This window comes from Pristis pectinata, chromosome 10, assembly GCF_009764475.1.
Source record: "Pristis pectinata isolate sPriPec2 chromosome 10, sPriPec2.1.pri, whole genome shotgun sequence".
Lineage (NCBI taxonomy): Eukaryota > Metazoa > Chordata > Chondrichthyes > Rhinopristiformes > Pristidae > Pristis > Pristis pectinata.
Window position 1 is genome coordinate 50621373 of NC_067414.1, and position 17044 is coordinate 50638416.

A 17044-nucleotide genomic window follows, 5' to 3' on the forward strand; every position below is an offset into this window, starting at 1 on the left:
AAAAAATGTTGAAAATTCAGCAGTCACTGAACTTTGAAGAACACCATACTGCACAACTACAGAAAACTACCAACTTGAGTGGTTCATTTTGATGACAGATTATGCAAAGAAATAGATTGAGCCTTTTTTTAAAAAAAGAGGTAAGACCTTAAAATCAGAAATCAAGTTATTAGATACGTATAATTTTTATGTTAGAGGATGTTTTTAACCTGAAATGAGAGAGACTGAAAGATGAGCTTCTAATGAGCAGGAAGAGTAGAGAATGATGATCAGTTGCTGATCGTTTCCAATGATTAGCCCAAAATGGAAGTCATTATGGAAGAAATGACCTATGGTTAATATTGAACCACTAAGATAGAATTCCTGATGAGGCTTCTAAGTGGATATTTTGCATATTTGCCTGTTCATTTGTCAGATGAACCTGTTGGATTTTGCACATTTACATTCATTTACAACAGTCTCCTCTGCTTGCTGCCCACTGAACCTTTTGGAGAGCAGAGGCTAAAAGACCTTTAAATTGACCTGAGATTAGAAAATAATAAATTTACCTCCTGCTATTGTTATGTTTGGGTTGCTCCTTGACTAAAGATGAGAACTTGCTCATTGTGATAATGAATTTACTCATAGATTCATTGAAAATTTACACCACAGAAGGAAGCTATTTGGTTCAATATGTCTACCTCTTTCCAAAAAAAAAATCTCTCCAGCCTGGTGCCATCTTCCATCCCTTCTCTGTGGCCTTGCAGATCATGTCTCTTCATTATATTTAAACAAGACTTGGATCTGTATTTCCCGTCTTTACCACGCTGACACAGATCCCACCAGCCTATGAGTGAAAACCTCTTTCCTCATCTCCCCTCTAATCCCTCTATTTGGGGCTCTTTCTATTTATACAGGAATAAAACCTTGATATGTTAGATTGTGGTTATAATCTAGATGGTAGACTGATATACAGGCCTTTCTATTTACTTTAAACTGTTCATAATTAGCAGTCCATTTATCAATCCAGATTTTATCCATGGGCAATTTTTATCTTTCCTCTTGATCAGCACAATCTCATTTTGCATTGTTTCAGATCATTCATCACAGAAAGCGTCATTTTCCTTACTAACCTACCCACACATATAGGACAGGTATTAGAATCCAATGTTAGTTCAACCTAATGGAAAATAATACAATTAAAGATGTGCATATAACATATATGATTTCATGACAAGTAAAATATACGGATAGCTTATACACAAATAATCTATCAAAATAGAAAATCAATACTTCAAATTTGAACAAAATATATTTTAATTACCTTTAATTTTAACTTTTATTGCTTTATGATGTTTGAAATCTATACCAAGTGTGTCATAGAGTGCAGTCATTTCAATCAGAGCCAATGAGCGCACTTTCTTCATGTCCTGAGGTGCAAGGTCTCCTGCTTTGGTTGTCCCTGTCTTATCCTTTGGGAGTCGGTAGTTCTTATAAAAGAAAGGTACAATCACAGTCTCAGGACACCCCAAAGATCTTCATAAACAATTAAGTATTATTCTGATGTAACTGCTGAATAATATGGAAAATTCTATCCTCTAATTTCTGCACAGCAAAGTCCACAAATAGCAATGAAAGAAGTGATTTAAATCATCTGTTTATTTGATGGTATTCCTGAATGGATAAATATTTATCAGCATTGTGGGTGAACTCCCCAGCTCTCTGAATAGCGTTGGGGCTCTTTCTATTCATACAGGAATAAAACCTTGATATATTAGATTGTGGTTATAATCTAGATGGTAGACTGATATACAGGCCCTGATGATTATGTATGTATGAGAAAGGGGAACATAAATTTAAAAGGACTAGCTTCAAAGGAATGAATCATCAGCTCAAGAAAACTGACCAGGGCAGAATTTTCGATGGAGTTTCAGAGAAGAACATAAGAAATGCCTATGAAGTCAACTTTAAAGTTAGACTGGGGAGAATGGTGTATTTCTCCTTAAAGCAAAAATGATTGAAAGGAGATTGATGGAGGCGTATAACATCAAGACAAGCAAATCAAAAGAAAATAAAGCGAAGCTGTTCCCATTTGAAAATAGTTCAAGACCAGAAAATAAAGATTCAAGGTGATGGGCAGAAGATTTTCTTTTATTCAGAGAGTGATTATGATCTGGATCACCGTACCTCAAAGAATGGTGGAAATAGACTTAATCAGGGTTTACAAAAGGGAAAAGGGAAAAAAAAAGTCTGTGGAGAAAGTCCAGGGAAATGGGTCTGACTCTACAATGAACTGGCATACACTACATGGGCCGAATGGGTTCCTTATGTAGCTTAACAATTATATAATTTTATGAATATTAATTAACCTGGACAGTAAAGCACAAATAAGCATGAAATGAATGAATAAATAAATAGTTCAGGATCTTTTAGATTATGTATTTAAACCCTTACATCTCTTTATTCACCATTAAATGTCTTCTACTCTCATTTCTTGACTTTGACTTCCAAAATGAATTCTCTCACCCTTTCTCCTATCCAATTGAATGTAGTCATGTAAAATACTGCACATGAGAACAAAAAATGGGTAGCTGCACTTTATGAACATTGCTGAAATAGCCATGAATGAAATTGAATGAAAAGTAGAAATCCTCTTGACTCAGTGTTAAATTATGTCCAATTAATGCAAGCATCATCATCAAAACCATCAAAATGCTAAGCTACATATCTATGTTAGGAGAATACAAGACCAAGGAAATCCTGATCAAAATACATACTACTGTGGTCAGATGAAAACTGAATTTTGTGTCCAGTCCTGGTCTTCAAGCCACAAGGAAAATATTTAAATATTTAAAACTCTGCAGGAAAGAGCCAAACATTGATTCCTATTGTTTGAGGTCAGAAAGACGATAGGAATTTGGATTTTTCAGCCTTGAAAAGAAACTGTTTGACATTTGATTCTGAGGTGCACAGGTTAGTTATTGTGGAAAAACAAATTATGGAATGAGAGATGGCAGCCTCACTAGTAGCAGGAATGCCACTTTTTAAATAACAGTAGATCATAATATAAAGAGAAAATGCAAGAAATACTCAACAGGTCAGGCAGCATCTGTGGAAAGAGAAACAGATTTTCCACTCTGAGACTTTTCATCAGGGTCTCAAACCTGAAATGTTAAGTCTGTTTCGCTCTCAACAGCTATTGCCGGACTTGGTGGGTGTTTCCAGTGTTTTCTGCCTTATTTTAGATTGCCAGCATCTGCTCTTTTTTTTAAATTTTCATTTACTGCAGACAAGGAGATGGAAGACAAATTGGATCAGATGAAAAAAGTAACAAGATACTTAAAAGGTTGGTGTATTTGAAATAGAAAAGTCACTCTGTCCAGGTGGAATTCATCTTAGCTGCCAAATAAGTGTGACAATATAGTTTCCAATCTTTCTAAAGATGTTGGACTGGTTTGTAAGGACTGCAGGTAGCAAATTATGCACCTGTGTTCAAAAAAGGCAAAAAGGATAAACCAGACATATGCTTGAGATAGATTAAAGCCATGGAATGCAAGGCATAATTACAAAGTTTCCAGGGGACAAAGAATATAGAAAAGTAGCAAACAGTAAGGATATTTCAGGGGCTTGATGAAACGGTGAGAAATATGAGGTGAAATTTAATGCTGATTGTGATGCACTACATTTCGATAAGAAGAATGAAGAGAAACAATATGAAATAACTGGTGCAATTTTAAAGGAGCCATTAGAGCATAGAGACCTTAGGGTACATGAGTACAAATCTCTGAAGTTGGCAGAACACATTAAGAAAGCTGTTTAAAAAGGCATGAAGGATTCCTGGCTTCATAGAGAGATAGAGCACAAGAACAGAAACATTATGATAAACCATTGTTTAGATCTAAGCTACAGCTTTATATTCAACGATGGAAATCAAACTTTCTGAAAGATGTCAAAGCCTTGGAATGGCAGATGCTGTACAGTTAGAAACAGGGAACAAAAAAAGGCAGAACAATTAAACACATACATTGGTTTGGTCTTCACAAGGGAGGACACAAATAACATCCCAGATATGCTTGGGAAACAACAGTCTGGACAGAGAAAAGAACTGAAGGAAATCAGTATTAGTTATTGTGCTAGGGAAATAAATGGGGCTAAAATTAAGCAAACCCCCAGGGCCTTATAATCCATATCCCAGAAGACTAAAAGAAATGGTCCTGGAAATGATGGATGTATTGGTGGTCATCTTACAAAATTCTTTAGACTCTGGAGCAGATCAGAATGTGGCAATATAATCCCATGATTTAAAGAGGATGAAGGGAAAAAAGGGATTATAGACCAGTACATCTATCATTAGTAGTGGGGAAAATGTGAGAATATTATAAAAGATGCGATAACAGAACACTTAGAAAGCAATAAACAGGACTGAACAAAGTCAACAGGGTTTATGATAGAGAAATCGCACTTAACAAATCTACTGGAGCTTTTCAGGATATACATTGTAGAATAGTTTAAAAAAAAAGAACCGTCGGATGTGGTTTATTTGTACTTACATAAGAGGTTAGAGTGTAAAATTCAAGCACATACAATTGGGAATAAGTGGCAGAGATTGAGAATTGATTCACAAATAGGAATCAGAAGGTAGGTCTAAATGGGTTTTTCTACAGGTAGCAGAGAGTGACTTGGGTCCCAGCTATTTTCAATATAAATCAATGATATGGATGAGGGAACTAAACTAAAAGCTTGGGGGGCAGTGTGAGCTGTGAGGTGGATGCGGAGGGATTTTGACAAACTGAGGGAGTGAGCAAATGCATGGCTAAATTTGAGGTTATTCAGTTTGTTCTAAAATTAGAAAAACATATTTTCTGAATAGTGATAGATTGGGAGAAGGGAAGGTATAATGAGACCTGGCTGTCCTTGTACATTTGTCGCTGAGACCAAGCATTCAGCTGCAGCAGGCTTTAGGAATGCAAATGCTACGTTGGAGAGTGTTTGCGAACAGGAGAAAGGATACTTTGCTGCAACTGCAGGGGGTCTTGGTGAGATCCCATTTGGAGGTTTGTGTGCAGATTTGGTCTCCTTACAGGTGACCCTCACATTATGGCTGTTCAGGTAACAGAAATCTGCCCTTAGAGAATTCACAAATCACTACTCAAAAATTTGAGATACAGTGGCATGCAAAAGTTTGGGCACCCCTGGTCAAAATTTCTGTTACTGTGAATAGTTAAGTGAGTAGAAGATGAACTGATCTCCAAAAGTCATAAAGTTAAAGATGAAACATTCTTTTCAACATTTTAAGCAAGATCAGTGTATTATTTTTGTTTTGTACAACTTTAAAGTGAAAAAAAGGAAAGGAGCACCATGCAAAAGTTTGGGCACCCCAAGAGATTTGAGCTCTCAGATAACTTTTACCAAGGTCTCAGACCTTCATTAGCTTGTTAGGGCTATGGGTTGTTCACAGTCATTGTTAGGAAAGGCCAGGTGATGCAAATTTCAAAGCCTTCTAAATACCCTGACTCCTCAAACCTTGTCCCAACAATCAGCAGCCATGGGCTCCTCTAAGCAGCTGCTTAGCACTCTGAAAATTAAAATAAATGATGCCCACAAAGCAAAAGAAGGCTATAAAATGATAGCAAAGTGTTTTCAGGTAGCTGTTTCCTCAGTTCATAATGTAATTAAGAAATGGCAATTAACAGGAACGGTGGAGGTCAAGTTGAGGTCTGCAAGACCAAGAAAACTTTGAGAGAACTGCTCATAGGATTGCTGGAAAGGCAAATCAAAACCCCCACTTGACTGCAAAAGACCTTCAGGAAGATTTAGCAGACTCTGGAGTGGTGGTGCACTGTTCTACTATGCAGCGACACCTGCACAAATATGACCTTCATGGAAGAGTCATCAGAAGAAAACTTTTCCTTCATCCTCACCACAAAATTCAGTGCCAGGAGTTTGCAAAGGAACATCTAAACAAGCCTGACGCATTTAGGAAACAAGTCCTGTGGACTGATGAAGTTAAAATAGAACTTTTTGGTTGCAATGAGCAAAGGTATGTTTGGAAAAAAAAAAGGGTGCAGAATTTCATGAAAAGAACACCTCTCCAACTGTTAAGCATAGGGGTGGATCGATCATGCTTTGGGCTTGTGTTGCAGCCAGTGGCACGGGGAACATTTCACTGGTAGAGGGAAGAATGAATTCAATTAAATACCAGCAAATTCTGGAAGTAAACATCACACTGTCTGTAAAGAAAAAGCTGAAGGTGAAAAGAGGATGGCTTCTATAACAGGATAACGATCCTAAACACACCTCAAAATCCACAAGACTACCTCAAGAGGCACAAGCTGAAGGTTTTGCCATGGCCCTCACAGTCCTCCGATCTAAACATCATTGAAAATCTGTGGATAGACCTCAAAAGAGCAGTGCATGCAAGACGACCCCAAGAATCTCACAGAACTTGAAGCCTTTTGCAAGGAAGAATGGGTGAAAATCCCACTATAGACAGCGTTTACAAGCTGTGATACTTGCCAAAGGGGTTGTTACTAAGTACTGACCATGCAGGGTGCCCAAACTTTTGCTTTGGGCCCTTTTCCTTTTTTGTTATTTTGAAACTGTAAAAGATGGAAATAAAAAAGTAGTCTTGCTTAAGATATTAAAGAAATGTGTCTTCTTTAATTTTATGCCTTTTGGAAATCAGGTCATCTTTTACACGCTTAGCTATTCACAGTAACAGAAATTTTGACCAGGGGTGCCCAAACTATTGCACATCACTGTACAGAATAAAATTCACTCTTATGGAGTTTATGTAAATTTTGTGTTGATTTTTTTTTAAATCGACTCTCATTTCTTGGCACATGCACAGAAGATGAGACTTCATGTTACGGAATATCACAATATGGACTGTTTTCTAGCAACACAACCCTCCTGTAAAGTGGGAGTCATCTGTATCTGAGAAGGGATGTTCTTGCCATGGAGGGAGTGTAACATAGATATACTAGACTGATTCCCAGGAAGGCAGGATTGATGTATAATGAGAGATTGGAAAGGTTAGGCCTCATTGCTGTATAGACAAATGAGAGGGGATCTCACAGAAATCTACCAAGTTATAATAGAAAATGATAAACTGGATAATAAGGAGGATGTTCCTAATGGTTGGAGAGTCCAGGACCAGGGGTCATAGCCAACACCATTTAGAACCGGGATCAAGAGAAATTTCTTCCCCCTGAAGGTGGTGAACATGTTCAGTTCCCCAGTCCTGCTCCTATTTTCTATGGCCCCATGTTCTTTTTTGCAGTATGTGCAGAAATAATTTTTAAATACAATACCAGAGTTGCAGAATAACAGTTTTGTAAAGAGACAGGAGACAATGGTTGTCTTTGGAGGAAAGAAGTTTAAGGGGATATTTGATACATGTGTTCAAAATTATGGAAAGCTTTGATGGAGCAAATATGGAAAAAAAAGTTGATAACCAGAGGATACTGAATTTAAATAAGCAGCAAAACACCAGAGGCAATGTGAGGGAAAATCGAAGTTATGCATTGACTCACAATCTGGAATGAACTACCTGAAGGTGTAATGGAAGCATATTCTATGATGATGTTCAAAAGGGAATTAGACATATAGTTGAAGGAAAAAGATTTACAGGGCTAGAGGGAAAAGAGCAGGACAGTAGAATTGAAAATCAAAAGACTACAGATACTGGAAATTTTGAAACAAAAATAGAAAATTCAGGAAATCAGGCAGCATCTGTGAAAGTAGAAACAGCAATAACACTTCCGACTCAAGATCCTGTTGAAGGGTCATTGGCCTGACATGTTAACTCTGTTTCTCTCTTTTACCGATGCTACCTGACCTGCAGAGTATTTCAGTGCTATCTGTTTCTTGGACAATGGGATTAATGGCATTTCTGAAATTGCCCCCATTCAGTATTATTCTTTGACACTACTTACAGGCAGGGATGCATCATCCTCTCTATTGAGCTTCAGGTTGCTTAATTTTACTTTCATGTTTGCAGCCTGCTCAGAGTATGATATTTCTAGATTTATATCAGCTGTTTGTTGGGTGCATTCATCCTTCGTCTCCAAGCTGATCAGTTGATCTAGAAGTAAAAGAGCTGTATATTACAAACCAAACCAAGTCTCTTTCCAGATGATGATAACCAGCTGAGAAGTGAATTGCAATATTTAACCTTTGTTTTTATCCTCTCCAAGTTACAAAGATAGAGCATTCCAAATGAACAACTAATTTACATTAAAATGCCTGCATCATATGCAGTTCTTTTGAAACATGACATTCAATATGTAAACATTCCATTTTGTCACACACCCACAACAAAATGAATAACTTTGGAATTGTGGAAATTTAGAAGCATATAACTGGTTCTTTAAAAATTGCAGAGCACATAAAATGCTAAATGCTTGGCCTTTTGAAGTAATTAGAAAGCTGATTGATAATTAACTAAAATTCTGAGTGGAATGTGATCCATCAGAACACACAAAAAAATGATGGAAACACACAACAGATGGTAAGTATGTACAGAGATAGAATCTGTTTGGGATTAATGACATTTTAGTAGAACGATAGTTGAAAGAAAGACAGATTAACTCTGAATAGGCGAATGAAGTATTTTCACATTTAGTTAAGAAATTGTAACTGGAAAACAAGTGACAAAAACTACCAAAATAATCGGTAAGAACACACTTAAATCCTGTAAGATGTACTTCATACCTTCCTGTTTCTCAGTGGTGTTGTCCGATTCACTTTCATCAGCTGTAACAGCTGAAGCTTCACTTGTTCTTGAGACCTAGAAGTCAACATAGAGACACTTTCCATGATATTGCGTACAACTCAGCTGCAGTTGACAGGTGTTTAGCATATCAATGTTTATGGGTTCACTTTATTCTCCGCCCAGTCGAAGGACTAAAGGCGGAAATGAGGTAGCTGGGGGAGTTATATAAACCACAATGGGGGGAAGGAGGGGGATGCCAAATTAAGGGCAAGAGTTTCTTTGGCAACTGCAAAGGTGTATTAAATGGTTACTGCAGAGAGAGCCATTGGATGTTTTGTGTGTGAGAGTACGATGTTAAATGTGGGGGATGTGGGGGGGGGGGGGGGTGGGGAGAAAAAAAAAAGAGTATAGTGGTTGGGGATGGGGTGAGAGTTATGAATTGGGAGCTGGGTAGTCTTTAGAAGCACAGGGAGTTTGGGTAAAACTTAAAGTGAGCTAGTAGGTAAATGAGTGAAAGACCACCTGGCAAAATTGGGTTCCCAGTGCAGAGCAGATGCATGCCTCATGGGTGCTGAGGAAGGCAGCTCCTACAGGAATGGCCTGTAGACAACACAAGAAACTTCTGAAAGTGGGCACTCCACATCATTGTATGTGATAATGTCTGCCCAAGGTCCTTCATGTTTTATACTGCAGACACATGAAGTGGAAAGAAAATCGCAGATATTGCTCAAGTCCCTGGTTTTCAGTCATAATATATTTTTCATTGAACTTGTATCTGGCAGCATAGAAAATGCATCACTACACAAATTGGGCAAGAGTTTTATAACATTTCCTCTAACTACAATGAAAGGACCCTTTAATGTCCATAATGATCCTGTGGTCCGAATTTGTTTAAAGATAAGCCTTCAAATTAAACCCTGTGATATTGGCAATGGTGAATAGTTCTTTTTTTGCTGGTAAACATTCACACAGTGCCCCAATTGAAATACTTAATGGTGATTCTGAGTTGAAGCCACTCATTCATAATCTGACTTTGTAACATTGGCTCCTTGGCTTTTTTTAAAAGCTTGAGTTCTGATATTGGGAGCACAGAACCTCACCCAATGACCATGCAAATCAAATAGTGAGGCTGCCTGCTAACGGGAAGTGAACATGTGGTTCTACAATATGAATACTCAATGGGCGATTACATATGTTCTTAGTTTTCAATATCTTATCTTCTACATGCACAGTATACATAGGCAGGAGATGAACAACTCTGCTTTTTAAAAGTATCCCTTGATTTGAAGTTTGCTATTGGGATGGGTGGTGGAAGGCATTGTTGGTAAGATGGTGGGAGTTTGGGCCGGCTGATCATGGGATGTCAGGGGGTCAAGGGCAGTGGGATGCATGGATTTCAATTGTCGCTGAGGGGAAAGGTGCAGTTTCAGTGTGTTGACTGGTTGCTGGGGTTGGTATCACCGTGAAATCAGCTGGGTGGGAAAAGTGTTTGTGGTGAAGGCTAGGGTGGTGTTTGATGATTGAGGGGAAACTGAAACAAGGATTGTTTTTAACAAGTTGCCCTACTTGAAGTCGTTTCCCTGCGCTGAACTCCAATGCGCAGATCCACTTTAACATATGATCCCACGTGTCTGTGTAGGCTTACTCTTCAGTGATTGGTCTGTGTGTCCATTATCATGTACATATGAATGGAAATTATAGAAGTGCTGCCCATTTGTGCACTTCTTTGTTTTTGCTTTTTAATAATGAAGATTAAGCCATTTTATTTTACAAGGATTAATCCCTCTGCTTAAATCACCCCAGCAAACCTGTGGCTAAGGTTTGGGCACATTACCAGAGAGTAGCTTTTGACTGCGTCAGATATATTTACCTCACTTAACAGATTCCAGCACTGGCAGCTTCTGTGTTCCCGCTTATTACCCTCCAGTAGCTGTCTCTGCTTTCACCCTTCCCTCCTCACCCCACCTCTTCTTTTTTCCTACTTCCATCCATCATCCACCTGCCTCTGTTTCCTGACTCCATCCTACCCTCTCTCCCCCACCTTCCTGGCACGACCTGCCCATCACCTTCATCCTTCCTCGGTCCACCAATCACCTCGGGTTCCTGTCTCACCCCTCCCCCTCTCCTCTCTATACTGGCTATCTCCCCTCTCCACTCTCAGGCCTGATGCAGGTTTTTGACCTAAAACCTTGACATTTTCTCTCCCTCAACAAATGTTGCTCGACTCGCTGAGTTCCTCCAGCAGATTGTGTGCTGCTCCACATCCCAGCATCTGCAGTCCGTTGTGTCTCCTCAGATATATTTCACAGATGTGGATAACAATGTTGGTAACATGGTTAGTAAGTTTGTGAATGACACCAGAATTTGTGTAGTGGACAGTGAAGGTGGTTATCTAAGATTACAACAGGATGTAGATGCAATGGGGAAGTGGGCCAAGGAATGGCAGATGGAACTTAACTCAGACAAGTACAAGATGTTGCATTTTGGTCAGTTAAACTAGGGCAGGATTTATGCAGTAAATGGTAGGGTCCTGGAGAGTGCTGTAGAACAGAGACCTAGGGGGACAGGTACATAGTTCCCATAAAGTGGCGACACAGGTAGACAGGGTGGTGAAGAAGGAATTTGGCAAGCTTGTCTTCATCATTCAGGGCAGTGAGTACAGGAGTTAGGATGTCGGGTTACAACTCTCAAGTCATTGATGAGACCACACTTGGAGTATTGTGTGCAGTTCTGCTCGTTCTACCATGTCATTAAGCTGGAAAGATTCACAAAGAGGTTACCAGGACTGGAGGGCTTGATTATAAGGAGAGGCTGGAGAGGCTGGGCTTTTTTTCCGTGGAGCTCAGGAGGTTGAGCGGTGACATTATGGAGGTTTATAAAACCATGAAGGGCATAGATAAGGTAGATGGTCATAGTCTTTTTTCTGGGGTAGGGGAATCTAAGACTAAAGGTCATGGTTTTAAGGTGAGAGGGAAAAGATTTTCAAATGGACCTGAGGGACAACATTTAAACACAGAGACTGGTGGGTATATAGATTGAGCTGTCAGAGGAAGCTGTTAAGGCAGGTACAATTGCAATGATTAAAAGACATTTGGACAGGTACGTAGATAGGAAAGATTTAGAGGAATATGGGCCAAATGCAGGCAAGTGGGACTAGCTCAGATAGACATCATGGTCAGCATGGATGAAATGGGCGGAAGGGCCTATTTCCATGCTGTTTGTAAAACAAGAATTCCAAATTAATTCTCTCTACTTCTTTGCAATAAATTGAACTGTTATACAATCCATTGGTGCTTATTTATAAGACAGAGTAATCTATTTTCATACTCTGTATTTAATGTAAATTATTTTATGAGTTGTCTACCCTTAACACCTTTGCGTGCAATTAGACTGCACTGTATGTCCACTGCAGGCAATTAAACAGAAGGAAGCAAAGCATGCCTGTCTGCTTCTCTCACCACCTCTAATTTCCTTGCTGCTTTGAATGTTTGTCTTTCTGCATTAGAAGTTGTTATGGTGACTATGCCTTGAAAGAATATTCTGTGCGTGTACATGTCCTCCCTACCTCCTTTGGTAGGAAGTTGGCAGAACCCCTGCTGAAATGCTGCCAATGGCTGATAATGCTCACCTCCTGGGAACTCTACAGGTATTTATTCAAGGTAGAAGATTAGAAAGCCCCTTGACGTTCCAGATCCCGCATTAAGAATCATTATTGCAGACACTTTGTTTTTTGCCTCCATCCCACACCATGCCCACCATACCTCCAAACTACAGAGCCCACTTAATTATCCTGTCACTTTATAGAAGTAGAGAGTTGAAAGTATTAGATTCTTGTTAAACAAACCTTCCATACGACATGCAAATCTTAAAAGAATTTGAGGTCTGCTTCCCTAGACTCTACTAAAGTGTATTTACCCTCCTACCTGTTGACTGAAGATGTCCCTGACATCAGGGATTGGTTGCTTATTCTTTTTCCTCATCGTCATTGTAAATGTTTCTACTCTTCTCTGAACAGCTTCTGCTTGGGTACGGGTCAGGGTGGACAGTAACGTTATGCTGTCCTGGGTGTCTCCACTGACCAAACCCGAAAGGCCTGCATCCTTCAGCCACTCTGCCTCCACCTCCCCTTCTGCACAAAAAGGAAGGAAAAAAATAGAATGAAAGACAAACAGTAACAATAGGTAAATTGTAAAAAAGTTACAATTTGTGTAAAAAGAAGTCTTCACTGCATGACCATTTAGAGCTAGATTCTAAAATGTAACTGGGCCTGAGCATTCTTGGCATTGAGACCCAAAGGCATTTATTTATTTAGCTGCTCTTCTTCTGGCTAGATACTCATAAGGCAGTCATATATTGATCTGCTAGCATCTCAAAATCAAATATTTTAATCTTTCAGGTGTGAGTATTTCATTGCTTGAAGTAGCGGACTTTAAATATCAGTAATGAAAACAGTTACTTCAATTGTATTTCCTAAAACAAAAAGAGTATCTATCAACTGCTGGTTGCCTCATCATACTTGATTCTATTGACAGAGCAGAGGCAAATTTCTCCCCACTACACTTTAATATTCCATGGAGGGTATCCAATGTGTCCTGTACACAGTTGGAGCTCCCACTACAAATAGTGATCAGTTCAACTCTTGCTTAAGATATGAAAAGGGCCCTGTTCACATTCTGCTGCACTTGTAATTAGGGAATGGGCTTCTATGGGATCTTCTGGCCAAAATTTTATTTAATTTGTTAAAATTCTATTCAAATAGACACATATATTTAATATGGTGAATTTTGATGTTTTATTGCTCTTTTAGTCTTTGGCTATTTTCAGCCTCATTATACAAGTGGAAATGGAAGAAATCTTGTCTGGAATGTATTTAACTAGCTGTTTTGCAAAAAAAAAAGGCTAATCATTTAGATACATTAATACATTATAGGAGTTCTATCAATGGATTTCACGCACCATCGGGTACTTTGATAGACACTTCTTCTTGCTCTTCCTGGGCATTTTCCTGGGTTTTCTGGATGTGTTCTACTTCACTCCAGTAGTCATCCATGGAAAATTCATCCAAAGAGTCCTGGGAGAAGGACCGTTCATAATGAGGGTTCCCCATACTGTTCTTCGGATGAATTTGGTTCATGCTATACTGCCCACATCTTCGGCTAAGAAGTAAAGAACATAAAGACGTTAAAGAGCTGTTTCCTAATAACATCACCACTTAACTTAGTATGTCTTTTGTTTATGGGGTTCGCCTTTGAGGAAATGTAGCTGTAATTGAATGAAATTAATTTTGTCAAGTTTGTTTCTTGTGCATAGAAGTATGCATTTTTACAGGAATAATATGAATTACTAAAGCTTATTGCTTAGTTAATGTGACAACTTTATCTGCATCTAAACGAGATCTTGCCTGTGTGCTTGGACACAATTAAGTTATATTCCTCTTTTCAGACCAACTTTATGTTTTTATTTACATTTGCACTATGCTTTTTGTCATGGACATAATCACAATTTTGTTGAGTGCTTCATTGCCACCTGTAGAAGAGCATACCTTAACAGCATTAAATATACAGTAATCCAACTGAGGTAAGTGACTCTACTCTTACACTGTTTTGGATTCATGGGGAGCAGAGTCTTTGGGCAATGGACAGAGAGCAGTGAAACCATGGCAGAATATGTATACTTCAAAAATACATATATTTTCCTCTTAAATTAACCTTAATATCGTGTTCCAATAACTTAAAACTTATTGCATTTGGTTTGTGAACACTGGTACAAGGGGCAGAGAAGAATAGAAGAAAATGCCAAAATACAATATTGGGAGAAAATGAAAGTAAAACTTAACATGAGTCATTACTGGCCACTGGTAGAAAGGAAAGGTAATAGTCATTCAACGTTCAAGCTTCAACCACAGTCTATCATTCAGATTCGACTATCACCACTGGAATGAATTTCATGTTTTGAAAGACGGAAGATATTAAGTGGTATGGGGCAAGTGCCACTTGAAATGTAGCAAATCTGAAACTGCTTGGTTTTAAGAGAAGCACAGGAATAACCTGCTGACAAGGAGGCAGTTCAGTTCCTTAAACATACAACGATGCTGTGTGTCCCATTTCAAATTTAACCTTGGCTGGTTAGATTTCCCTGGACTTGGGAAACCTGGCAGTCTAAAGGGAAATCAGGACATCTGGATCTGAGAGGCACGTATATTTCCACTTAATTTTTGATCCCTGTTTACATGCTTCACCCAATTCGCCTTAACTGATGACCACCCCTGACTCCTCCAACATATTTTCATCGCCAATGTACCCCCAAGACCTCTCATCTACACTACCCACTCTTCCAATTAGTCCCCAACCCTGATCTCCCCTGAGGTCTCCAGTCTCCTGCTTTCTTTTCTCCTCCAGGTGGTCCTGTCACTGAACTCACAGCTAACCAAACTGTAAAGAGAACTATGAACTCACAAAGTAATTATTGTTGCATGGGAGAGTGAGGTCACATGGGTGCATGTGTTTACTTACTTGTTGCAAAGAGTTCTGGAGTATGTCTTCCTGAAAGCAGCAAACAAAACAGTCTATAAACTGCTTGCTTCCCTGGGGTTTAGTATGGTTACTTCATTTTAATTTACATATGTCTCTTTGTAACAAATCTGGTCTCTATAATTTAAGAGGAATCAATTTGTGGAGCAGTGTGATTGACTTAACTTTAAATCACTTCCCGTTTTGATGAGCAAAAACTTAACTGTATGCATTATGGCTACCATCACAAGCTCTCAAAATGGTTATATTGTAGAAAAGAGGAAGATAGTCAAATTAGCTTGCCGGAAATATGCTAGAAGTGGATGGAATGAGTCCAGGTAGGGGCAGGGTAGAAGTATGTGGTTTATTCCACTTGGATAGACTGGCTGAAGAGGAGGTGAAATGCAAGATAGCATTCAGCAAGTTTCATCAATACAGCTACTGCCAGCCACAAACAAAAAAATCATTTTGTTTGAGAGATTCAAGTTTACAGGAGAAGGCAGGATGCTGGTGAACCATATGATTAATCATATGAACAATGTTTGGAATCCCACTCACAGCTGCAGGAAAGTTTGCTTCAAGAAATTAACCTGAACTTACAGAAAATGGACGGGATTTGCCATGCGGTAGAAAACAAAGGTTCAAACTTGAAATAATTAGTGAGTCAACAGGATGAGTGCAGTACATAAACCCAAGGAAATCTCTAAATCTGACAGAAACAAAGCTGCAAGCCAAAGCTAAAGAAACCCCAAGGGCACAACACTGTTGGAAATGTGGGAAGAAGCACAAGTTTCACAGGATAGAATTGCTTCTTGCCTTTTGGTAAAATATGTAACAGATGTGGAAAAAGTAATCATTTTTCAAAACAAAAAAGCAGTGGAAAGGAATCAGACGCACATAAATGGACAGCTGGAACAATCGTTAAGCAACCAGAAACAAGTTGTTTTCTTATCAATGAGGTCAGTACTAATGATTTGCTTGATGAGGAAAGTGTCACACTTAAATTAGAATCAGGCAACTACCTGAAATTTCAGATGGATACAGATGATTAATACAAGAAAGAAAGTTGAGATTTTAAACCTGTAATAGTGGAATTTATAGATTATGATGGAGCTTGCCTCGCTGTTAAAGGACAAGTACAATTGTTGGTTCAGCATGGTGACTAAGATGGAATGTTAGCTTGTGGTCTTAAATGGACTTTAAGATCTCTGCTGGGCAGAAAGATATGGGTGAGCAATGAATGTTGTCAAGTGTAATGATAATGATGCATTTAATATATCATTATCCAGCAGATGGTGTTTTATGTGTTAAATGCACTAAGTCCTGTAAAATAGGATTGTTTGATGCTTAGATGTTTAGTGATAGAACTGGACAACTTACTTAAAAGGCATAAACCAAATCAGGCATAATGAAACAATGCATCTAGTGCAACATGTTCCTCATTGGGTTCTGATAGCTCTGAGGGACAAGCTAGGTAGTCTGAGAATAGACAGACAAAATACCCTAAACTCTCATAACACTACTGCTTGGATTATTTCAGTAGTAGCCATATTGAAGAAGGATGAATCACTGGTACATGTTTAGATCCCAAGGAGAAAAAGACCATGAAAAGAGAGCATTCTCCAGTGCCATAGAAAGATGATGTAGGCATACACCCATACAGTGCTAAAGTTTAAAACAAGGTTTAGCATGCAAGTTTACAGGAATAATAATATTTAACAGCTATCCATATACCTCTTGGGAGTTACCACTGGAAGCATTGCCATAAGGATCAACTCTACATCCTAGAAATATTGCAAAGAAAAATGCACACGTTTGTGAAAGGACTTCAGGTCTTTGT

General features: G+C 38.7%; 1 protein-coding gene across 4 annotated transcripts in view; it reads right to left on the reverse strand.

Moving 5' to 3' along the window:
• The window catches only part of arhgap18 (Rho GTPase activating protein 18), a 123962-nt gene that overhangs the window by 17892 nt on the left and 89026 nt on the right, over nucleotides 1-17044 (reverse strand). For all 4 annotated transcript variants that reach the window (XM_052025251.1, XM_052025253.1, XM_052025252.1 and 1 more), the window contains 5 exons: nucleotides 13652-13851; nucleotides 12619-12824; nucleotides 8695-8770; nucleotides 7917-8065; nucleotides 1304-1469 (listed from right to left, as the gene is read on the reverse strand). In XM_052025251.1, coding sequence (XP_051881211.1) covers nucleotides 1304-1469; nucleotides 7917-8065; nucleotides 8695-8770; nucleotides 12619-12824; nucleotides 13652-13851 — 797 coding nt within the window. The remainder of the gene's footprint in view (nucleotides 1-1303; nucleotides 1470-7916; nucleotides 8066-8694; nucleotides 8771-12618; nucleotides 12825-13651; nucleotides 13852-17044) is intronic.